At 35.6% G+C, this 26725-nt stretch overlaps 1 protein-coding gene across 1 annotated transcript in view; it reads left to right on the top strand.

The window, feature by feature from the left end:
- LOC135845639 (sodium-dependent proline transporter-like) overlaps positions 1 to 26725 on the top strand; it is a 121533-nt gene that overhangs the window by 19478 nt on the left and 75330 nt on the right. The window contains exon 3 of the mRNA XM_065364337.1: positions 18855 to 19160. Within this exon, the coding sequence (XP_065220409.1) occupies positions 18855 to 19160 (306 nt within the window). The remainder of the gene's footprint in view (positions 1 to 18854; positions 19161 to 26725) is intronic.

Raw genomic sequence — 26725 nt, 5'->3', positions numbered from 1 at the left:
TATCTTTATAGTATGTGTCTAGTTCTTCTATAGCCTGGTTTAGTGTGTCCTCCACCTCCGCAAGCGTATCATGTTGGGCAGTTAGTGCAAGATCATCTGCATACAGAAAGTGGTTAGTATCTGGTCCAATTGGTTGGTCATTGGTGTAAATGTTGAAGAGAATTGGTGACAAAACACCGCCCTGAGGCAATCCATTCTTTTGCCGCCTCCAGGTGCTGTTTTTACCATTGAGTGTCACATAGAATCTTCTGCCTTTCATCAACATAGTGACTATCTGTGTAAATTTAAAATCCTTTGTAAGTTGGTACACCTTATACTGGAGTAGTCAGTGGCACACTGTGTCAAAAGCTGCTGTGAGGTCGACAAACACTACTCCAGTGACTTTCTTCTTTTCAAAGCCATCTTCAATGTGCTGTGTTAAGTGTAATATCTGGCCAGTGCATGATTTTTCTGGTCTAAATCCAGCCTGTTGTCTGATTAGCCCCTCATCTATGCAGTCAGCCATGCGATTTAAAATGACTCTTTCAAAAATCTTGTATAGATGACACAACAGGGAGATAGGCCTGTAACTCTTTGGGTCATTTGCATCTTTGCCTGGTTTCTGTAATGCAATAACATGTGCCTATCGCCATAGTCTTGGCATTTTTGAGGTTTCTATACAGGCATTAAACATTTTTTGGATCCAATTTATTACCTTTGGTCCAAAGTGTTTGATCTATTCAGTGTACATGTTATCCACACCAGCAGCCTTCCTATTTTTGGACAATTTGATTGCGGACTTCACTTCTTTGTTAGTAATTGGTATGGTAAAGTTATTCACTTCCTCATCCATGCATCTTACCACTTTTGTTTGGATGCTTCTGCTGTCAGTCTTGCCATTCAGGAGTAGTTGATGGGCTACTTGGTTAGCTGTAACATATGTGAAATTACTCTGTTGAGTTTTGCCTCCATCAAGTCTCTTCAACAGTTGCCAGGCTCTTCGGCTATCTTTGCAGAAATCCAGATTTTCTACTAATTCCTGCCATTTTTTCTGTCTGGATTCTGCTATATCACTTGCCAATTGATTTCCCAGTTCAATCCCAATTGACAAAATGGTCGCTCTCTTAAGTCCGTTTCCATGAAATGCGGGCGAAATTTTGCAAATTCGTCCTCATCATGGCACTAAAATGAACTTTCAGTTAGCATGTGAGAGCGAATGGCAAAAACTCGCCCCACACTTGGCGCTTTAATAATTGTTGGGCGCTTCTCAGCCGCCTAGCGCCCATGTTTAGGACGAGTTATCTAAATCTGCACCCATATGTTGAGTGATAATTTATTACAGCGTCAAGTGCAGGGCGAATTTTTTGATTTTCGCCCTGATTTCCTGGCATTTTTTCCGTTAAGTTTGAATCACTGTTTGATATACCATGCATATGGTCACACGTGTTGCTCGTTTGTGTAGGGAAAGTTCAAAATCTGTTCTAGTTTTTAGGAGTAATTTTTTCGATCGCGTTCTTTCATTTGTGAGATTCTATTTTTTGCAATTTAGCGATTTGTGTTGTTATCTGTGTATTTGTGCCGTCAATATCCGGTTGTCGGTAGGCGATTACTGATAGTTTAATAATAACTTCAGTGCTTCGTGTTCTTAAACTGATTAAGTGATAAACTACCTAACCATGCAGTGGCTGAGACAAACGTATTTTAAACGCGTCTTATAAGTATGTAGAAATGATTTTTTAAAATGTGAATGGCGTGTTTTTCAATCGGTTTGTGTAGCAGTGTTTTTTATTACATAAGCAGTGTAAAGTAACTTTTCGATAGAAAAAGTTTTTAAATATAGTGTGACCTGATTTTTAAAAAGTTTGTAAGTACAGTGCGATGTGACGTGATTTTTTTGACAAACAGTGTAAATAAAAGTGCCAAAGTGATTTCTCGATTTGACCATCGATGATTTTTGATCACGATCTAATAAATGTTTTGGCCCGGCGCCACCTCCCTGGGCCAGGGACTGCTTCCCAGATTTTATTGCATTTGGATGATTTGGTTTTCACTTTTTCAGTTCTTTGCAGGGATTGGGATTTTGGAAATTTTTAGCTTTGGTGTGAAAACAGATAGTGAAATGGTCAGAGGTACTGGGTGAGGTTAGTGTGTTGAGTGTGTGAGAGATTGCAGTGTTTAGTGTTTGATAGTTTCTCAGTTTCAAATTTGAAATTTAAAAAACGAGAAAAAAGAAATTAGGAAACCATAATAATGATGAACAGTGCATGAATATCGTGTTTTTTGGTGTTTTTATATTAATTTGAAAGTGGAATTATTTTTATTTTGTCATTCTATTTGGGTGTTCAACTCGTAACGTGCTTAATTACATGAAGCGATTGTTTTTCAAATTATAAAAAAATTCATTTGTACCTTATTGTTCGAAACATAGTTAAAATCCGCGCCATTATTCAAAATGCTTCTGTAACAGAAAAATAGGTGACAAACTTCTTCAAAAACAGCAGGGCGAAAACGATGGCGACATTTTGACACTGTTTTTGAGTGCATAGGAGAGCGTACCAAAAACAAGAGCGCATCAAAAATACGTGATGCGCTCTCCCTTGGCATAAAATTAGATACGCTCTCCTATGCGCTCAAAAACAGTGTCAAAATGTCGCCATCGTTTTCGCCAAACTTTTTTAGCGCTCTTTTGTCAATTGGGATGGTTTCCTCACTGAAGGTGTTTTCATTGAATTTTTTAACATACTCCTTGTATTGTGTCATGAGGTGCAGCTCCATTCCAGAGGTATACTCCTTTTTTGCTCCCCTTGGAATATGATCTTTTGAGGCTTTCTTAACAATTTCATTGAAGAGTTCATAATTTTCTGGTATTGGCAGTAGGTCGTCTATCTTTTCTTCAATTGCCTGTTTAAAAGATTCCCAGTTGGCCTTTTTGAAATTGAATCTTGGAGGTGGGTTTTCACATTTAATTGGGCTGATGACCGCCTTAATTTCGCATATGATAGGCCTATGTTGGGTCTGGGGAATTGGATCTGCTACCAATCAGTTTGGTCCCAGCCCGAGGTACTCAAGCTTCAGCAGCCCATTCCTCCAGAACTATGACACTTTGATCAAAGCTGATTTCACAGTTTGAAAGGGCATTGCATTCAGAACTTTCTAAGCATTTTGAAATTTTCGAAAGTTGAAAGTTGAACTTTTAAATAGAAAGTTCAAATTTCCAAATAGTGCTGTAAGTGGGAGCTCCCATTTAAAATTTTGAAAAAATTTCCATCGTTGTATCTTTTGATGCTTTTTCGAAATATTCAAGTTTCGAGATGAGATCTCTTAATGGAGAGGGAGCATTCCCCCCCACCAATTTTGGGCGAAACTTTCGAAAGAGAATCTGCGTCATGTGACATATCGAATTCTATGTATTTGGTGACGCTGAACACGAATATGCCATCAGATTTTCGATAGGACCCCATCCACGGCCCCTAGCACCTCTCCAAATGGGGTAAAAGTTCAAAATAGTTTTCTTTTTCGTGTGACATATCAAATAGTATGTTTTTGGTGACGCTGAACACGAATATGACGTCAGATTTGTGATCGGACCCGTCCACGGCCCCCAGCACCTCTCCAAAGGTGGTGACCCCCCCATAATGATTACATTCGTGTGACACATGCAATAGTACGTTTTCGATATCGCTGAACACGAATATTGCCTTAGTTTTTCGAATCGACTTCACCCATGGCCCCCAGAACCTCCCTCAATAGGTAAAAGTCAAAAAAAATTGTTTGAGGCCTTGGATGGGGTCCAATCACAAATCTGACGTCATATTTGTGTTCAGCGTCACCAAAAACATACTATTTCATGTGTCGTACGAACAAAACACTTTTTTGAATTTTTACCCCCTTTTGAGGAGGTGCTGGGGGCCGTGGATGGGGTCCAATCAAAAATCTGACGTCATATTCGTGTTCAACGTCGCCGAAAACATACAATTCGATGTATCACATGCCCCAGATTTTCTTTTGAAAGTTTCACCCAAAATTGGGGGTGGGGGTGCTCCCTCTCCGTTAAGAGTTCCATCTCGAAACCTAAATATTTCGAAAAAGTATCAAAATGTACATCTATGGAAATCTTTTCAGAATTTTAAATGGTAGCTCCCACTTACAGCGTCATTTTGAAATTTGAACTTTCAACTTTTGAAATTTTCAAAATACTTAAAAAGTTCAAAATTGAATGCCCTTTCGAACTGTAAAATCAGTTTTGATCAAAGTATCATAGTTTTGGAGGAATGGGCTGCTGAAGTTGAGTACCTCGAGACAATGTGAAAATAATGGAAGCCCCCCCCACCCGCCCCTGAGGGGGCTGGGACCAAACTGATTGCGGCTTTCTTATTTGCTGGGTGGGTAGATATTGTAAAAAAAATTTGAGCAAAATCGAATGAGTTGACATGGAATGACCCATTTACGAAAAGAAATAGCTCGTCGTCTGTGAATTTTTTCTCCGAGTTATTCTGGAAAACTGCTAAAATAGGTAATAACGATTTCAGTTCGTCTATACTTGTACATTTATACAAACCGGATAAGTACGTACAAAACACGGAATCGAGCGCTCAAAAGCAACCCTCGAGTAAGGTACCTCTACCTACCAATTAAATATACGATCGAGTCGAATTGAAAAGCGTTGGGGGAAAAAAATCAGCAAACGGGAACGACGAAGAGAAAAAGGAAATCACATCGAAGAGAATCTCTAATCGAATGATGACGTTTAACTCAAAGCGAATTCAAATCGAAATGATGCGCGAGCTTCGACACAAAGCGAAGAATAATTATTTTCAAAGTACTTAAAAGGAGCGAGAGTAGAATGGCAGGGACGAGTGGTTGAAAAAAAAAGGACTACACACGGGGGTAAGAGAGTCGTTCTCTTTACAAACAAACCAACAATTATACAATCGTGTAATTTAGCGTTTGTCAAAGCGGCGCGGTGCTGAGGCGTTTAAGGCTCCGCTTCATCGTTTATAATTAATTTACCGAGCACACAGGACAAACACGTACGTACTCGTACTCGTATACTACATGTATACGCGAATGGGAACGCATTTCTAACAACCTTGAGTAATTTTTTCGCCTAATCTTTTAATTACCTCCGGCCCCGGGTTCGTCTTCTCGATCTTTATAACCCACCCCGAATCCGAAGCCTTTGCCGAACGGAAACGTATACCTACGTACGAGTATACGTATTATGAAAAAGGTCGTAAAATATCGCTGCAAATGTCTCGATTAGAAATTTTATTTATAACCGTTTCGCATGTGCTGTGTTTTGTAAATATAGCTCGACTGTACATTTACTTATATAATTCGCTGTATTGCTCGCTGTGTGTATTATCGTTCGTGTCTAATCTTCCGTATAATGGCAATACCATACCTACCTACGCACTTACGTACCTCTTACCTACCTAAAAATAGTCATTTTGGAGGTAATTTTAATACACCTATACATACGTACGTTTTGACTAATAAATCGATAATTCGAGTACCAGCAACCATCAACTACAGTGGGCTTAGAAAGTATTAGCACAGCTCATCGAAAATTGCCATTTTTTTAAATTCACGTTACAGGCTCATTTTGAGAAAATTAGAAAAATTACAATTTAATAAGAGAGGAAGAAGGGCTCTGCTAGAGTTCAAAAAAGGGTTCGCTTCTCCATTTGGAATTCGTTTTTTTTTTTCACATTACTTTTCGTCAGCTCGCCAATAATTGGCAATTTTGACAAAAAAAAGAGAATTTTTTGGGGCAATCTTGGCAATCCAGAAAAAATTGGCCCTTTTTGACTATTTCGACAAAAATGAACATTTTTGTTACAAATATAAGGAAAATTATTGACACTTTTCGACAATTTTGCCCAAAAATAGTCACCTCTTGACAATTTTACAAAAAATTGACGTTTTTCGACATCCCCCCGCCCCCACTCCCTCCCCCTCCCGTTGACACACTATTTGACAACTTCTCCAAAAGTTGACGGTTTTTGACATTTTTTCTCCAAAAATTAACAGTTCTTGGAAAATTATCTAATAATTTCAAGTTTTTTGAACATTTCAGCAAAAAAGCAAAACTTTTTGATCAGTTTTGTCAAAAATTACGACCATTTGACTATTTCATCAAAAAATTACTTCCTCAGAATCTTGACGAAAAAACACAACAACTTTTCGTCAACTCGCTAAAAATTGATTCTCTCTGACAATTTTGACAAAATGAGGGAATTTTTTTGGCAATTTTGAGAAAAGTAGAGTTTTTTTGGAGGCAACATTGGCAAGAACAGAATCGTTTGAAAATTTTTGGCAAAAATTTCCCCTTTGACGATTGAACAAAAATTCACACTTCTTGACTATTTTGCCAAAAATTTACGCTTTTTGACATTTTTTGATTTGGACAAATTTGGAAGAAAAAAAACCAGAACCTATAGGTAAGCATTTTTGACAAAAAAAAACGTGACTTTTAGAACAAAAAGAGGACCTTTTCAAACAGATCGTTTTGGGTTTTTCGAACGTTTTTGCAACAAAACAAAAAAATCATGACAACTTTTCGTCAACTCGTCAAAAATTGACTCTCTTTGAAAATCTTTGACAAAAAAACTCGCATTTTTTTACAATTTTGGCAAAAGCAGTAGTTTTTTGGGCAATTGTAGTCAGAACAGGAATGTTTGACAAATTTTATGGCTCCTCTGACAATTTTACTAAAAGTGGACTCTTTTTGACACTCTTGACAGAAATCGACGCTTTTTGGCACTTGAAAACACATTATAATTTTTCTTCAACTCGCCAAAAATTGGCAATTTTGACGAATCAAAAGGGAATTTTCCGACAATTTTAGCAAAAGCAGGATTTTTTGACAATCTTGGCAATAACAGAACTATTTTACAATTCCAGCAAAAAGTGGCCCTAATTTTGCCAATAATGGACTCTTCTTGAAAATTTTACAAAAAAATTGACGTTTTTCAGAATTTTTTTCCCCTCCAAAAATTCACCTACTTTTTGATAACTTTTCCAAAAATTGACCCTTTTTGACATTTTTTCCTGAAAATTGACACTTCTAGGCGACTTTTCTAAACATTTACTTTTTTTGACGATTTTTGGTCGGTTTGGCAAAAAAGCGGTTGTTTTTTTTATCAATTTTGGAACAGGACTGTTTGACAATTTTGGCAAAAAATGGCCCTTTTGACAATTTTTGCAAAAATGAACTCTTTTGGACTTTTTTGACAAAAATGAGTACTTCTTGACTATTTTGCCAAATGTTGACACTTTTTGACTTGGGAAAATTTGACAGCAGAAAAAAGTAGAACCTTATGTGTATGAGCAAGTTTGGCATAAAACCCATAATTCTCTTTCTCAGACCTAGACTCATTGTTCGATTTCCTAGCACGTTATTGAAAGCACTTTTTGCCATTCCAATCCATATGATTTAATTTCTTTATGATCTCTACCATCATTGTTAATCAGGCTCCAAGGTATCTGAATTGGTTCACATTTTCAATTTAATCCAGCACCCCCCTAACCCAGTACTTTTCTTGTCAGATTGACTCGTATCCGAACCTGAGAAAAAAAAACAGAAGGAGAACGATTCTGGGGGGGGGGGCTCATCGAGTCTTTTTGAAAATATAAAATTTATATTCTGAATTCCTGGGGGAAAATGAAGAATTGTGATTTTTTTTTCCAATGAAAGCTTCGTTTTTTGCCTAAATTGCCTCAAAGCTCCAGATTTTTGGAAAAATTCACGAGTAGAAAATAATGTGCTTCATTATTTTAAATTTTTTTTTTTTTTTTTTTGGGGTGTTTGTAATTACTTGATTATTACACCCGTCGTATGAGATTTAAATCGAGTTGGTAAGGTCAAGTTTTTTAATTAGGTCTAAGAATTTTTTAATTTCGGAAGGGTCGTCTGGTATGAATAGGGATCTTTCATCTATTTGTAGGGACAGCCTGTGCTGATGTAAGGAGGGACATTGAAATAGTAAGTGTTGGACAGATATAAGTTCTGAGAGGCAGAATTGACATGTGGGTTTTGGGGCCTTTTCATAGAGGTGATTATGTGTGATTTTTGTGTGGCCAATTCTCAGTCTGGTTATAATGATTTCTTCAAGTCTGTTTAAGTGGGAGAGGTTTTTCCAAGGATGGACTAATTTTTTATGTTGAAAGAGCTTGTTTGTGGTTTGGAGGGACCAAAAGTTTTGCCATTTCTTAAGTGTGCTTTGGGTGAAGATAGATTTGAGGTCGTCAGCTGTGATAAATATAAGGGGAGAAAGGATGGTGGCAGATTTTGCATTAATATCTACAATTTCATTTCCTAAGATTCCAACGTGGCTGGGTACATACATAAACTGTATGAAGAAGTTTGAATTTTGTAAGTCAAATAGAGTTTTATGAATATTTTGAATTGGAAGGTGATCGGAAAAAAGATTTTGGATAGCAGTTAGTGAGCTGAGGGAATCACTTTGAATTAAGAAGGACTTATTTTCTGATTCATAAGTGAGTATGTCTCAGAGACAGTGGAAAATAGCTGCGAGTTCGGCAGTGTAGATTGAAGAACAGTTATGGATTTTAAAATTTGAAATTCTATCATTTATAGAGTATGCATATCCTGTGTGAAGTGTTGGTATTTTTGATCCATCTGTAAAGCAAAGATTGAATTTTTTGTATTCTGATAAAAGTTCAAGATAGTTCTGTTTTATTACTAATGGAGAGTGGCTATTTTTTGGGTAGTTAATAAGCTGTAGGTTGACTTGAGGAGGTTTTAGAAGCCAATGGGGGTATAATATTGGTTTTTGGATGAGAGTTTTGGGATTGATTTGAAGATCATTCAACATTGTGATGAAATTAGAAATGGGTCCTTCTATATGATCAAAATGTTGGGGGTTGGGTGGGTTAATTGAGTTTTGGAGTGGATGGGAAGGGTTGGTGGATGCATTTGAGATGAATTTGTTTGTTACGAGAGTTCTTCTGAAATCTGGGGGTAATTCTGCTGCTTCACAATATAGGCTATCTATTGGAGAGGAATAGAGGGCTCCTAAACAGATCCTTAGGGCTGAATTTTGAATTGTTTTTAGGATATTTGAAGTTTTATTTGAGATATTTGTAAAACATGGGCTTCCATACTCAATTTTACTGCGAATTATAGATTTATACAAGTGAAGTAGGAGTTTGCGAGATGGTTTATACTTGGTGTTTTTGATTATTTTCAACAGATTTAGGCGTTTCATGATATCTGATTTTACTTTTAGAAAATGAGGAGTCCAATTTAGTTTTCTATCAAAAGTTAAGCCAAGAAATTTAGTTGTGGTTTTGAATTCTAAAGAGTGTCCTTTGAAGTTGAGGATGAGATCTGGAGGAATCTTATTTTTTTTGGTGAAAAGTATACAGTGGGTTTTTGACTCAGAGAAGGTTAGACCATTTGAATCTGCCCATGATTCAATTTTTTCAAGGGTTTCTTGGATTACTTGAAGAGCTAGTTGAATATTATTTGAACGAAAGGAAATGTTTATATCATCAGCAAAGATTCTCAGAGAAATGGGTCTAGAAACAACATTGGAAATGTCATCAATCAAAAGTATAAATAAGACTGTGCTAAGAACTGAACCTTGGGGGACTCCATTTTCAATTTCAAAAAGTTCTGAGTATGTATTGTCAACTCTCACTCTAAAAGTACGGTTTGTTAAGAAATTCTGAATAAAGTAAGCCAAATGTCCTCTAATTCCAATGGAATGTAATTTTTGGAGAATTTTATAACGCCAGGCTTTATCAAATGCCTTTTCAAGATCAAAAAAGACTGAAAGAACACTTTCTTTATTCTGGAAGGCCGAACTAATTTCTTTTTGGAGACTAAAGAGGTGGTCTAGGGTAGATCTTTTCTTTCTGAAACCACTTTGATAAATGCTAAGAGAGTTCGAGGAATTAATATACCAATTAAGACGTTTAATAACCATTTTTTCAAGTATTTTGCAAGGAACTGAAGTTAAGGAGATGGGGCGATAACTAGATGCCAGATTTGGGCTTTTATCTGGTTTTAATATTGGAATGATTGTTGCAGTTTTCCATAATTTTGGGAAGGAATCCGAAGTCCAAATTTTGTTATATAATTGAAGTAAATCTTCTTTTCCAGTGTCTGAAAGGTACTTTCACATGTGAGGGTGTATTTCATCAGGTCCAGGGGATGAATCTTTAATGTTGTAGTTTAAACAATGATTTAGCTCTTCAAGAGAGAAAAGAGAGTTGTATGGTTCTAGATTTTGAGATGAAAAGTCTAAGGGGGTGGATTGTATTTGTGTTTTTAGTGTTTGGAAAGCAGAGCTATAAGAGGCAGTTGCAGAAGCTTTTGCAAAGGATGTAGCTAAGGTGTTTGCAATGTCATCTATTGAGTTTATTTCAGTGTTGTCATCTACTAAGTAGGGTATTTCAGTAGGTATATAACTTCCTTTAAGGATTTGAACTTTTTTCCACATTTCTTTTGTACGTAGATGTGTTTTGGGTGATGCTCAACATGAAATTATTCCAACTTTCTCTTTGTTTAGATAAGTTGATTTGGCGAGCAATAGCTCTTTTTTTCTTGAAATCAATGAGGTTGTCAAGAGTGCGATTTTTTTGGTACTTTTTTAATGATCTTTTTCTATCTTGGATTGCAGTTTTTAGTTCATGACACCACCATGGGACAGATTTTTTGGGAACTTTGGTTGAAGTTTTTGGAATGGTTTCTTCAGCTGCTTGGATAATAGAAGTTGTGAAATATGAAACTATAGTGTCCAGATCATCTGGTGTAAAGTCAATTGGGAGAACTTTTTTGTTGAAATGTGACCAGTTTACCTTGTTTAGAATCCACTTGGGACATTTTTCATGTGTGGGTTTCTGAGTTTGAAGAGGGATGTTGATGCTAATTGGAAAGTGGTCACTATAATAAAGGTCATCATGGGGGTTCCAGTTCAAAAGATGAGAAATGTTTGGGGAACAAAAAGCTAAATCAATGTTTGAATAGGTACCATTAGAAATGTTAAAGTGAGTGTGTTTTGACTCATTCAGAAGGAAAGTATCATTTTTCAGGAGAAATTTGTGTTCAACTCGATAGCTAAATTATAGATAATATACATATATATATTTTTTTTGGAATAATTCAATTTTCCTTAAATTTTAAAGCTCGTATAATCAAGATTTTGAGTAAAATTAGTGTATTTTCGAGGTCCAATTCGATAGAATTTGATGAAAATTTGGTATGTCAATTTTTATGAGTTGAAGTTTTTTTGAAAAAATGATGAAAAATTGAAAAGAGTTGAACAAATCTGGACAGTCATACCTTTGCTTTGTCCAAGAGCATCATTATTTTTCAAGTTTCGCAATTTTATTTTCCAAGTATTTTTTCAAAACTACCTACGTACGAGAGCGCAATCAAATGAAAATCCACGTAAAATTCATTGTTCAATTTTCGTGAAATTTTCTCTGTAAATTTTTATTAATTTTCTAGCATAAAAATCCGTACGAGTTACCACTTTTATTCTAATATTTCGTTACGTGCGACAAATTTATAAATAAAAAATTATATAATTTATGACGAACGAAGTTTGTTTGAAGGAATATTATGTACCTAGTTATGCATGTACCTGCCTTAATAACCGAACCGATGCATCGTACTGGTTTTCAACTTTTCACGTTAATTAAGAACACGAATGATGAGAGAAAATTACTTTTTAAAATTGGCATTTGGAAAAAGGTGACCCTTGCGAGCGGCCCCTTCGTATTTGCATATTAATTGAAAAGCTGTCCGAAAAGGGTTTTAATTTTATCGATTACGACGACGTACAATTGATTAAAAATTGCTGTCGACGGCTTAGAGTGGGAGCAGGACTGCAGGGGCCACAACATACAGCCCGAGCAAATTCGCTTGTCTGCGACTTCACGATGTTTAAAATTATTCCAGATTCAGATGAGCTGTAATATGAGATCAGTGTTGATTAGAATCTAAAAGAATGACCAGAAACGAGAAATAGCAAATATGAAAATTTTCCAAGTAACTCGATCAACCCACGTTCGCAAAATTTCCCTACAAATTTGTATGAAAAGAATCAGGTGAAACGTACTGTCCTCTTCGACGTTGAATTTTTTCTACTTCCTGTCGCCAGAGATATAATTTTTTTCTCTCGCAATCGTATTGAGCGGACTCCGGACTCGCCTAATTCGCCCCATGAACAGACAGAGTGGGCATAAGTTTCATGGTGACGATGACGACGATGACGACGACCGTTAAGAATTGCCAAATAAAACGGCGCTAATTCCGAGTATCCCCGAGTCACAGCTTGTGGCGAATATTCGCCGCAAAAAGGATTATTTCTTCGTATCGAGCCATTGTTTTCGTCCCAGTTGCTCCTGGCGCAGCAGCGCGTCCGGTATTATGTGTACGATGAATGGTTACAAAAACCTCTTTTCACAGCGATCCCATATTTTTTTTTTCACGACGACGACGACGATGACGATGCTTCCTCGTATTTATTTTCCAATGTTAAAGTAGACCAGTCTCTTCGTAGTCGTCGTCGTAGGATAAATTTTGTATACGCTATTTGTAGGTACTTAATTAGGATATAGGAAATTTGCTGGCGTGACGTATAATAGCCCACCATGCATATTATAGGACATGTGTAGTGCCTTTAGAATTTAGTCGTCTTTCTCTCACACACGAGGCAGACTCATTCTATGCGTAAGTTTCATCTTCTTTATCCGAATTTTTCGAAAGAATGAATTCGACAGATTATACAAAATGAATTTCGTAATTTTATCGAATCGCACGTGTTTAACCCAGCAGTTCAGTGCGGACGTCATCACTCAATGGCTACAGAGGTAGTTTGGGTTTGATTTTCTTTATAAGCGATTAATTGGACTATTATGTACGAGATGCTAAATTCGACCAAAATGAGAAGTAGAAAAAAATTCGACCTAAAAATTATGGGTATTTGTGAGGAAACCATAACGTAACAAAAAAGCAGGGACGAAAAGGAAAAAATTGGCACATGAATTTATTTGCTTCGCGAGGTCATTCCATCTGGATTCGACCAACGTTTTTTAGTCATGTCCTTCGATTTCACTCAAATTTTTTTACAATGTCTACCCACCCAAATAAGTAAGAAAGCCGCAATCAGTTTGGGTGGGGGGGGGGGCTTCAATTATTTTCACATTGTCTCGAGGAACTCAACCTCAGCAGCGTATACCTCCAAAGCTATGATACCTTGATCAAAACTGATTTCACAGTTCGAAAGGGCATTGTATTTTAAACTTTTCAAGCGTTTTAAAATTTTTAAAAGTTGAAAGTTGAACTTTAAAATTGAAAGTTCAAATTTCAAAATAGCGCTGTAAGTGGGAGCTATCATTTAAAATGCTGAAAAAATTGCCATAGATGTACCTTTTGATGCTTTTTCGAAACATTCAATTTTCAAGGTGGAATTTTCTAATTGAAGAGGAGCACCCCCTCCCCCAAATTTGGACAAAACTTTCGAAAAAAAATCTGGGGCATGTGATATATCGAATTGTATGTTTTTGGTGACGCTGAACACGAATATGACGTCAGGTTTTTGATTGCACACCATTCGAGGCCCTCAGCACCTACTCAAAGGGGGTAAAAGTTGGAAAAAATGGGTTTTCGAGGTCGCTGAATAGTGAATACGAATATGAAAATCTAATACTTGCGGAAGGAAAGAATGTTGAAGAAGTTGAAAGTTGACAAATTTCAACTAAGCGCCATTTTGCAGCCATTTATTGTACTTAACAAGTTCTCCGATAAATTTTTCTTTCACCGGATAGCTGGCAAAGAACAGGCTGCGAGTCAGGTGGGTGACTCGCGAAGCCAGCAGCCACATAAGATATTTCGTTATTGATTCATACTCGTACAACGAACGAAGAAAATTTCACCGCGCGTATTTCCCAACAGGAAAAAGGGTTGAAAAAAAGTTGAGATTGGAAAATAATAAATTGAATTATCTCGTAAACGAATTGTACTGTCAAGGTTTTACCACACAGCTCGGCTCGACGGTGTGAGAAAAACTATTCGTCAAAGTTAACCCCACATTTTTGCATTTTGTACCTACTCGAGAAAATATTCCGTTGTAGGAGCGATTAGGCTATCGCGCTCGCGATGAGCTATTTGTGTGATTCATTTTTAGAAGTTTCTTGACCTCGAGGGTATTCCGTTTTGTTTTATCTTTTTTAGAAATAAGCTATATTAAGGCGTTTTTGGTATTTTTCCACTTGGACGTTGGCGATATGAAGTAATCGAATAACAACCAGACTGGACTAGGGATCTTTGAAGGGCTCATAATTGGGTTTTCGTCTTGAAAAAAAATTGCAAGCTCATTTTGGGTGTTGAAAAGTTTTCAATAGTTCCTGAATTTCAACCGCTTTAATTTTTTGCTTACTCTTATTATTCGCAAAAAATGGCAAAATAGTCCTAAAATTTGCCAAGATTTACTAAACTATTCTAATTTTACAAAAAAGTTTGAAAAATCAAGCTTCCATGTAAAAGATGCCAAAAAAAAGTCAACTGTCGCGAAAAATGCCTCCACGAGTCTTGAATTTTGTCAAAAATGCCGAAAAAGTGTTATTTAAAAAGTCGTGATTTTTAATCTAAACTGACAAAAAAACACCTAGTTTTTGGCAAAATTTTTAAAACAATTTAATGATTAACAAAAAATTGCGAATAAGTATTAATTTTTGGCAAAATTGCCAGACACTATCGGCTTTTTCTCATACTTTTGTCAAAAGTCGTCAAAATGACTCATGATTTTTGCAAAAATACTGAAACAGTTTCGTTTATTTTCCCAAAACTGCAAAAAGAAAGTCATGTTTTTTTAATCAAACTGCCACAATGTTCTGATTTTTACCAAAAATGCAAAAAAATCATGTATTTTTGTCAAATTATCGGAAAGTCCCATTAATTTGTGTTAAAATTTAATGTCAAAATCAGTTCTAATTTTGTGCCAAAATTACCGACGAAACTTGATTTTCTTTTACCAAAATTGCCACCAAAAAAAAATGGTCATGTGTCTGAATACGAATACGAACTTATTTTCTGGGTCCATCGTCCAACCTTTCATAGCCCGTCTGTGCCCCAAAAAGGGAGCCAAAATTTTGAAAAATCGTGAAAAGTCGAGTGATGTATCGAATGGTATGTTTTCAAGGCTGCTGAGTACGAATATGAACCTATTTTTCGGGTCGAACCCCTCAATGTCCCTCTGTACTCCAAAAAAGTGGCCCAAGATTTTGAAAAATCGTGAAAAGTCGTGTAACATATATGGAATGATGTGTTTTCGGGAACACCTAACCCAAATATGAACTTTTTTTCTCCTTAAGATTCCTCAAAACCCCCTTGGACAAATTTTTCATCAACTTTCCATAAATAACCGGTAATTTAGCACAAATTAACACAAAATCTAGAAATTATCAGAAACTATCTGTAAATTTTACTACAAAACACCAGTAATTTACCAAAAATTACACAACAGCAACTTTCTAGAAATTTCCTGTCATTTACCAAAAAGTACAGATAATTTACCAGAAATTTCCGGTAATTTACCAAAAATCATGGGTAATTTACCAAAAATTATTTTAAATTTCCCAGAAATCGCCAGAAATTTACCTAGAAATTATCTGTAATTTCTTACAAAGTACCAGTAATTTACCGAAAAATCTACCTCACTGAAAGTTTCTAGGAATAACCTATTATTTACCAAAAAAAGTACCCTAAATTCACCGGTAATTTGCCAGAAATTACCATCAATTTATCTGTAATTTTTTTACAAAGAACCAGTAATTTACCAAAAAATTACCCAACAGCAACTCTATAGAATTTGCCTATTATTTACCAAAAAATAACGGTAATTTACCAAAAATTACCATCAATTTATTTGTAATTTTTTACAAAAAAAACCCGTACTTTACCGGAAATTACCTGCAATTTACCAGGAATTACCTGTAATTTACCAAAAATTACCTGTAATTTACCAGAAATTACCTGTAATTTACCAGCAATTACCTGTTATTTACCAGAAATTATCCGTAATTTACCAGAAATTACCCGTAATTTACCAGAAATTACCCGTAATTTACCAGAAATTACCCGTAATTTACCAGAAATTACCCGTAATTTACCAGAAATTACCCGTAATTTACCAGAAATTACCCGTAATTTACCAGAAATTACCCGTAATTTACCAGAAATTACCATCAATTTATCTGTTATTTTTTACAAAAAACCAGTAATTTACCAAAAAATTATCCAACAGCAACTCTCTAGAAATTGCCTTAATTTCTTAATTTACCAAAAATTACCTGTAATTTTACCCGAAATTACCACCACCACCTGTAATTTACCAGAAATTACATGTAATTTACCAGAAATTACCTGTAATTTACCAGAAATTACCTGCAATTTACGTGAAATTACTAGAAAATTACTAAAAATTTACCAAGGAATCATCAGAAACTTTATTTACAAAGTGAAAGTACCAGTAATTTACCAAAAGAACTACCTCACTGTAACTTTCTAAAAATAACCTGCTATTTCCCAAAAGTTACCATAAATTTACCAAGTAATTACCAGAAATTACCATAAATTTACCAAAAAATTACCCAACATTAACACTCTAGAAATTGCCTGTTATTTACCAAAAAATGACGGTAATTTACCAAAAATTACCATCAATTTATCAGTAATTTTTTACAAAAAACCAGTAATTTACCAGAAATTACCTGTAATGTACCAGAAATCACCTGCAATTTACCAGAAGTTACCTGCAATTTATCAGAAATCACCTGTAATTTACCAGAAATTACCAGTAACTTACCAAAAATTACCATTAATTTATCTGTAACTTTTTACAAAAAAACCAGTAATTTACCAGAAATTACCTGCAATTTACCAGAAATCAAGTGTAATTTACCAGAAATTACCTGTAATTTACCAGAAATTACCTGTAATTTACCAGAAATTACCTGTAATTTACCAAAAATTACCTGTAATTTACCAGAAATTACCTGTAATTTACCAGAAATTACCTGTAATTTACCAGAAATTACCTGTAATTTACCAGAAATTACCTGTAATTTACCAGAAATCACCTGTAATTCACCAGAAATTACTAGAAAATTACTAAAAATTTACCAAGAAATCATCAGAAATTTTATTTACAAAGTGAAAGTACCAGTAATTTGCCGAAAGAACTACCTCATTGTAAATTTCTACAAAATAACCTGCTATTTAACAAAAGTGACCGTAAATTTACCAAGTAAGTACCAGAAATTACCATAAATTTACCAAAAAATTATCAAAAAACCTAATTTACTAAAAATTACTTTAGGATAATTCACAAGAAAAATGTAGTAATTTTCCGGAAATTACCTATAAGAAATTTACAAAGAAATTATCAGTACTTAATTTTTTACGAAATTACCAAAAATTTACCGAGGAATTATCAGTATTCATCTAAAATTACCAGTAGGTAATTAACCAGTAATTATCAGAAATTCTCCAAGAAATTAATTATCAGTAATTTTTTACAAAGTACCAGTAAGCGTAATTTACCAAAAATCAGCAGGTAGTGGCACGATTTATTAGTTTATTAGAACCTATAGCCTATAGGTATTGGCAATGAGCATGGGCCACCCTATTCGAATTCCAATCAGAATTTCATATCTTGGTATTTGAAACTACCAAAATATGAGATCGGGGGTTTTCCAGCGATACGATACGAGAACCTTTAAAATCTTTCCTATGTGCAAAAAATTAAAACTGAAACACCCAGTCGATTTGTGGCTGCGACAATTAAAAGCTCCGCGAGCTCGCTGAATAATTGAAAGTGAGGTACGACTCTGGCAAAAGCCGTGTTCTTCAAGAATGCTAATTTAATTTCAAGAAGAAGATACATACCGTAGGATTGTGTTGAATTTTGACCTCGCGATTATGCAATAATTAAAACGTAGCTGTGGTAAAATTTGCCACGAACAATGCTGCGCGTTAAGGGAAACATCATCAGCGCGTGTTTCCGTTTCTCGGTGCCATAGCATGGCATGGCATGGCTTGGCGTATACGACTATTCGTATTCAAAGGGTAGGTTTAAGGTTATACTAGTAACTTCAACGTCTAGAAATACACTACACTTTATACATAAAGGCGAAATGTGTGTGAGAGATGAATTTCGCTGGTGTGTCTGTAACAAACGCCTTTGCTGTGTATTGTGTTTTGTATACAGTACACATTTGGCTGTTGTGTATGTGTGGTGTGTCTGTGTCTGTGTATGTAATACACGTCTTGCGAACCCCTACACTACTTTAAACGAATACCACCTATTTGTATGTAGAAATGTGCTTTCAGCGAGTAGGTGGGTAAGTAGGTTAGGTTAGGTAGTCGTAGTCGTACGATAGTTTTATACTCGTAAGAGCAGAGTACGTCTTCATTTGACCCGTTTCGACGACTACTGTGACTGTGACTGTGCTGGCGATAGCGATGGCGATGACGGTTCCAAAGCCTTCAAAACCATATCAAAAAGTACACGCCACAGTGCCACACGCGGGATAACATTTTCATCTGCTGGATATCTAGACTGGTTGGTTGCGACGATGGCAAAACGACGAAACGACGAAGGTGCCCCTGTAGGTTGTTGGTTTTTTTTTCGCTCATCGCCTATGCGTCGTATTAAATCGTAGCAGCGAGTGAGATCCTTTTGTCTTGGTTGGGATAATTAATTATTAAAACGCGTCGTCGTCGTCATTAATCTTTACGTAGTATAGTTAGTCGTATTTTTATTTTATTTTATTCTTTTTTTTTCGCTTTCTTTTCTCATCTCGAACGTGTTTTTTGTGTGCGTTTGTTTTTGCAGCAGCCGAAGGAGCGGCGGGTAAATTCATCTCTCCGCCGAGAGGAGGCTCGTTGCGGGAACGCGAACGGCATTACTCCTTCGACCGAGATCGCTACCATCGACGATTTTCGGCGCATATCGTAGCCAGACGCGAATCGAATTTCGAACGGTCCATCGACGCCGCTATTCGACGTCCTTCGTTGGCAGCGGTCGCCGAACGAGGCAGCTGGGGCAATCGATGGGAATTCCTGCTCTCCTGCGTTGGTCTGTCTGTCGGTATTGGAAATGTGTGGAGGTTTCCGTATTTGGCGTACAAAAATGGCGGCGGTAAGTGTACTACCTATTAAGGATTGTTTTTTACGTACCTACCTACCAAGTACCAATGCATGTGAGATTTGGAATGGATTGGAAAAGATTAGTTGGATTTTGGCACCATTTAATGGAGATATTCGTTTTGGGATCGAAAGTCACTCTCAGAATACATTTTATAGCCCGGGAAGTGCTCCTGAAGGGGAGATGTGAACGAGAAAAATTGTGAATGACAATAATAACTAAAAAGTTGGCATTGAGGCTTATTGTATTCTAAAATACTTCTTGATTTTCAGAAATTATATCTCTAGATGTTTCGACACAATTAGTGCTAAATATTCGAGAAAAAATTCTCTGCGGGGGGGGGGTCGATGGAGTCCATTCTCAAAGCACAAAAAATGGTCGCATTGATTCTCATCTCGTTTTTACTAATGTACGAACTGATTCACTCAAAATGAAGATCTCCGTTGAATTTGGTCAAAATTCTCCTGTTTTTTCGATCCACTCTAATGTGAAATATTTTCCATTTGTACGAAAAAATGTAGTTGAGATAGGTCCTCGATTCAATGTACATACTTCATCTGATCCGAGTTCATTTGTGTGGATCACCCACTACCCCCCCCCCCCCACACACACTTTTTCTTCGCGATCGTATTAATTTAAACCTTAAAATCTGTTCAAATATTTTTCCTGTGCATTTTTAAAGGTGTTCGTAAATATGAACGTATCTCTGGAAAAAAAAACGTGAATTTGGGGGATTTTCTCGAAGTGTTCTTGTGAAGAGGAATAATTTCCGGGGGGGAGGGGGTAGGATTTTGAATATCTCACCGCGAATTTTAGATGTTCTTTCGTCACCCAGGAAAATTGTAATCCTCTTTCTCCCTCTTCCTATCGTAGTATAGTGTGTTGATGCGTTGAGCTCGTTTTAATATGACTAATTTCGAAAATGTTTTTAGAGGCATGCTCCTTTACTTATTCTACTACAAAAATGAATGAGAAGTTATAATAGAAACGTAACATCCTCCCTCCCTCCCTCCCTCTATCCCCCCTGGGATATCTAAGCTCTACTGTCTAACGTATGCCCTGCTTTTCTGATAAACATGCAAAAAATACAGATTTTTGCTATTGACTGTCGGAGAAATCATTTTTTTCCCCCAAACATTTTCAAAAAGATCCTGTTTTTTGAAAAAAGTGCCAGAAAGTTCTATTTTAGGCAGAATTGACAAGAAGCCTTCATTTTTCCAATACTGTAAAAAAAGTCTCGTTTTTCTTCAAAAATTGTCAAAAAAAATATTTTTTGTGAAAAGTTCCATTTTGGTAAAAATTTTCATTTTTTGGCGAAATTGTTAAAAACTTCTAATTTTTAGCAAATAAATTGTTGAGAAATTCCTGCTCTTTTGCCTATATTAACGTCAAGAAAGTATTTCTAAAAAGTCCTGTTTTTTTCTAAAATTACCGAATAAAAGTAAAGTTTTTTCTGACAAAATTGCCAAAAAGGTCTCAGTTTTGACAAAATTGTCAAAATGTCCTGATTTTTGTCTAAAGTGCTATTTTTTCAAAATGACATAAAATTTTTTTTTCTACATACTTGGTTGTTTTTTTTTTCAAAATTGACAGAAATTCCAGTTTTTGTCAAAATTATCTGAAAGCTGTAATTTTTCCTAAAATTTTTTGAAAGATTCTGTTTTTTGGTCAAAATTGTCAAAAAACAGTTAGAAAGTCCAAATTTTCGCAAAAATGATTACGAAGTTCCTGCTTTTGCCTAAACATCCAAAAAGTATTGATTTTTGTCGTGGACTCAATCAAATTTCTCCCCCCCCACCCAAAAAGGGTCCAGTGTGTTGAAAAATTCATGTTTTTTTGCAAAATATGCCCTTGATTTTGTAAGAATTGTTAAAAAGTGCATTACTCCTCTTCCAACATGTTTCCAGATCTTACTCTTATTACATTATCAGTGTATATTTCTTCAATTAAGCGCAAGGTAAGTGCAGCTAATTACGCCACGTTGGCAATTACACCACTAACGCAGTTCTCATAGTAAACGGGTAGATGGCGCCGTGTGACGATTTTTAGGTGATTGTACTGTTAAAGTCAAGGTAGAAAAACAAAAATATCACCTGACCGGATAATTTTCTGATCTGTGGCTCGCTTTTTTGTAAATTTGATGCCAAAATAAAACGTCATGTTAAATTGACCACAGTTTGGAAACTTGCTGTAATTTGTAATAAGGGCGAAAAAAATTTTGAAGATATGTTTCCTGTAGTAAATTTAACGACGATTTCAATGGAATTAACAGTTTTTTGTAATTTCTCAATGTAAGTATCGAAATGTTGAAAAATATACAAAAGTACCAATGTTGAAAATTACGCCACTTTAACAAAACTCTGTCAGGACTTTCACATATTTCACCAAAATGCTAAGAAATAATTTTTAGCAATGTTTTTATCAATAATTTTAAATAATTTTTTTGGTGGTGGGGGAGAGTGGCGGAATTATCTGCATATGTTGATGAATACACCACTTTGATGAATAATTTTCAGAAATGGAGGGGTGGGATAGGGGGAGGGGTAATGGAAAACATTTTTAAGGGAAAGGTAGCCAATAAGATGCCCAAAATGCCAAATGATTGTTACCAATGTTTTCATAGATTTTAAATAGTTTTTTGGGGTGGTGGCGTAATTACCTGCACCTGTTGATAATTACGCCACTTTTGTAAAAAAATTTCAGGAGGAGATTGGTGGTATTGGGGGAGGGGTAAGAAAAAAATTTTTTTCGTGAAAGGTAGCTAATAAGATGTACTTTGAGGTGGTTCATTCACATTTTCGCCAAAGATGCATTTTAACCCCACTAAATGACCTCAAACCTTAGGGTGGCGTAATTACCTGCACTTACCTTACTATTTGTTTGTTCACTTCAATTTTCCTCAGGATTTCAAACAACTTCTTCCTTCTTACTTGATTATATACCTTCTCCAGATCAACAAAGCACATATGGGTTTCTAGGTTATATTCTCGTCTCTTCTCCACCAGCAGCTTTGTTGCATATACCCCATCTATGCAAGATCTTCCCTTTCAAAATCCATTTTGGCATTCCAATATTATTGGCTCCGCATGGCTCTTGATTCTTCTCGCTAGCATCTATGCAAGTATTTTGTAAGCAGCATTTAGTAGTCTAATTCCACGGTAGTTTCCTGGGCCATTTCGGTGTCCTTTTTTGAAAATGGGTATTACAATTGCAGTACAGAAGTCTTCGTGTATGGTAGCACCTGATAGTATTTTATTGTAGAAAGCTAGCAGTCTCTTCTTAATGGTTATTGTGGCGTTCTTGAATAAGTCTGTTGGTAACTTATCGCTGCCTAGGGCTTTTCCATTTCTGGAGCGTTTCAAGGCTCCATCTAGCTCTTCCCAAGAGAATGGCTCATACTTTTTCTCCTCATGGTTTGCCACTTTGACTTCAAATCTTAATTTTTGTCAAGTTTCCAAAAAATTCAATTTCTCGTCCAAATTGACATAAAAGTCTTGGTTTTAGTCAAAATTGTGCAAAAGTTCCATTTTCAGTCAAAATTGTCAGAATGTCTCAATTTTGATCTTAATTATCAAAAAGGTGCTAATTTTTGTCATAATTTTCAAATAGTCCTATATTTTCCAAAATGGCCTAATAAAAGACATGGTTTTTTTTTGCCAAAGTGGCCAGTTTTCCTTCTTTTTTTTTCATTTTCTTAATCAACCTCCTTAGTGTAAATTTTCATTCATTTTTTTTCACGTTTTCTAATTCTCTTTGGAAATGAAAGCATTTTTATTTCTGGAAATGCCTTCTTAAATAAACTCGAGGGCTCGTCGCCTCCAAATCCCCACCCCACCCCCCTCCCCGGTCTAAAAAATTGAAAATAATTGGTCTAGAAAACTGGGAAAAGTCAGTGGAAATCTTTCCTTTAAATTGTGGACACTGGACATCCTGCATTAAAAAGCCTTTTTTGCAGCTAAAGATTTCAAGCTGCCAAAACTCCGTCTACAAAATGAAAATAGAACGGAGTCGAGGCGTTTTAGGGAGGTTTGAAACTCTGATGAATTTTTCCTCATGCAGATACATCATTTATGACCCATGTGCCCAATGAAAAATGTTCTTAAAATGATTACAAAATTCATAAATTTTATGTATTATTTTACTTTTTTTTTTTTTTTGAGATTTTCGCTATTGATGTGCAACTTTTGGTAGGTATTTTTTCATGTTCAATAATATATCTTTGAAATTAGTGTTTTCGGGTACTTTGTCCAATGTCATTTGAGTAACATCTTCTAGTATGACCCTGGCCCTGACCCAAACCATTGAGAAATTTGATCGCCTCGGGTTCACTATAAACTTGCGTAATCAGTTTTGACATTTTTATCGTCATTCTCTACCCGGGCGGAAAATTTTCCAAACGTCTTTGGCATTCGAATCTTGTCTACACAAATACAGAAATCAATATTGTGTAAGTTCAGTCGTTGTAATTTGGGTCATAGACATGGTGTTGCATCTTAAATCGATTCGACCAATTTTATAGCTGTTTTGGAGCCTCCAGCATTTATTTTTTCTATGTACGTGGTTCGTATTTTTGGAAAATTACAATTTCAGAACAAATGTTCGACGAGTTTGAAAAAAAATTTCGTTGGATTTCGTTTCCTGAAGAGAATGGAAGCTGGAAAATTCACCGGATAAATCCTTTTTGCAGTAAAATTCTGTTCTGTACTTGATGTAATTATTTTGATTCCGAAGCTCTTCGGTGTCTATTCGAATGAGCTAGTCGAAAGTTATTACTGTTAGTCCGGGATTGAATGGTACTCACGATCAGGCCCATGAAATCCAATTTTTCACACCCTTGACCCGAATACGTACCTTGAAAGCTGAAAAAAACTAGTCTCATTTAATTACGTTGATCCATCGTGGATTATTGACTTTGAGAGTTTTTAATGAGATGGATTTTAAAATAGGTTTCTACAATAGGTATAGAGAGATAGGTTGGGCTACGAGTATGTTTCAGTAAATTCAGGATTAGTTCGAAAATACTGGAATTAGAAACACAGTCTGATTTACTCGATTACCTGAGTCTGAGATTAGAGATCAATCTGTTTCTAAAATTAAGCAACCGGTGACATTGATTCTTATCTGATTACCTTCTGAACTTGTCAATTGATAAGTTGGTTTTATATTTGCATCGGTGAAGCTACAATTTCCCTCGTATTCGAATGTTATTTCCTGCTCTCAGATATCTACGAGCTATTGTGGTAACTTTTTATCTGTCCAATATGATTATCTGTAAGGCGGCTTTATTTTTAAAGTTTCATTTTATAGAACGAACTATTTCTCGACTTAGCTCTTTTGATTTTATTCAGAAATTTTTTAATGTGTGGGGTGGGGCTTTGAATGTGGTATTTGCCTCCATATCAACAACCACGTCATAGGGGACGCTGCGACGATGGCGTCATCGTCATTAAGAAACACGGTCGAATGCCTTCTCACTACAAGGTTGGGGCTGAAGTCGAGGGTATACCAGCGTATGGGATACGTATATTTTAACGGTGGCGTGTTTTGTTCGAGCGATTTTGCAAATTAAACGGGATAGAAGTAACGCGAACTGTGCCAATTAATGCTCGATTCATGCGCGAACGCTGATCTCATTGTCAATATAAGCACTGTAAGAAGTTGCAGTCGACGATGTGAAACGCGAGGGTATTATTAATTACTAAAAGTTCTCACGTCGTTTGCTGTGAGCTCGCAAGATGCCAAACGACGCGACGATGGAGCAGAAACGTCTTCTTCGCGGTGCCATTTAACAAAATGTAAATGCATACGTACAACTACGAATACGAGATCTTATTATAACTTATAGTCCACTGTGCTATTATATTTATGCACTCGTTCTTTGGACCAGTACTTCGATTTAATTCTGTGCTTCATTGTGTGTGGTTGAAACGTAGGTATTGTCTTGTAAATAACTATGTACCTGGAACCTTGAAGTGTGTCGATTGCAGTATGATTAGTTTCACGAACAGATTTCCTATTTAGTTTTCTGATTAAATTCTATGTACCTACTTGAAGTAATCAACTCCAGAAATCTATAGTTCGTTCGAATTAATTATTTATTTAAAAAATGAACGATTTTGACCCGGTCTTTCAACCCGATATTCTCGCAATGAAAATTTTAAAGTTTTTCTTATGTATATGTCTGAAAAAAAATTGATCATGTAATTGGCTGAAATTTGGGTTTTATACCTTATTTTTGGCCCTTTAAATTGATTGTTAACGGTTTCAACTTTCGAGTCGTTCTTTAGCCTTTGGTAGATTTTTTTGGATATTCCAGTTTTTAAAAAAATGCCATGAATACGATCAAATTGAAATTTAGCAGTCTAGACCTCACGATTAAAAACTGATAATAATCGAAAATCGACTAATCGATTGATCGAACCCCAAATTCGGGTTATTTGCAATTTTCGATCTGATAAGATGGAGCATGTCCAAAATTAAAAATTAATTTTAGCCTGAAAAATGAACTTTCCAGTCAAAAATCGATTGATCGAACACCAAAAATCGATTTCTTTGTGATTTTTGATCTCATATGATCAGTTATGTCTAAAATAAAAATCTTTGTTGGCGCGGTTAATGATGCAAAAAAGAATTTTTCAAATAAACATACCTTTCGCCCTCCCCCCACCCCTCCCCTCCCAATGGATAATCAAGCCCAAAAACCGATTTATTTGTGATTCTCGATCTCATATGGCCAATGATGTTCGGAATGAAGAATCAATTTTAACCATTAAAGTAGACGTCTTTTGGATCAATATTTAATTACGATCGAAATCGATTAATTTGCGATTTTTGATCTCATATTTCAACGAAAAGGCTTTTGGGCATTTTTGAAGTATGTACTTTTTAACAAAATTTTCGAGCATTTTTGTTGAATTTTAAGCCAAAAATTGAAGCTTAATTTTTGAGATTTTCGAAAAAGCACCTTGCGACTTACCATACAAATTGAAAATTCGCGAAAAATCGAAAAATTCTGAAGATTTTTTTTCAACATTTTAGAACAATGTTAAGCTTAAAATCAAGTCATGATTTTCGAGGTTTTTTGAAAAAAGTTTCATGAGACTTATCAAAATGAGTCGAAATTTTGCAGAAAATCAAATACATTTGTATCAAAATTTTTCTTGAACTTTGAAGAGGAATTTAGAACCATAAATTGAGACATGGTTTTTGGGAAAGTGTTGAACTCAAAATTGGGTGATGATTTTTAGAGGTTTTGAAAAGGGTATCATGTGGAACATTATTGAAACTTATCAAAATATCGTAGAGGTTACAATTTTGGCAGAAGATCGCAAATATACACAAAGCTTATTTTTGGACAATTTTGAGCTGAATAGGTATTGGTGCAGTAGGTCAACTTTTCGATATAAAACCAAAAATCGTTTGATATTTTTTTTGACAATTTGAGCATTTCTAAAAAACTTTGAGGACATAATTTGCGTCACGATTTTCGGAGTTTTTGAAAAGCGAACGAGGGAACCTATCAAGTGGGTGAAAAGATTCGCGTGAAATTCATATTCATT

This window comes from Planococcus citri, chromosome 4, assembly GCF_950023065.1.
Source record: "Planococcus citri chromosome 4, ihPlaCitr1.1, whole genome shotgun sequence".
Taxonomy (NCBI): Eukaryota; Metazoa; Arthropoda; class Insecta; order Hemiptera; family Pseudococcidae; genus Planococcus; species Planococcus citri.
Note: the sequence above shows the minus strand (reverse complement) of the source record. Positions and strands in the feature narration are given on the sequence as shown.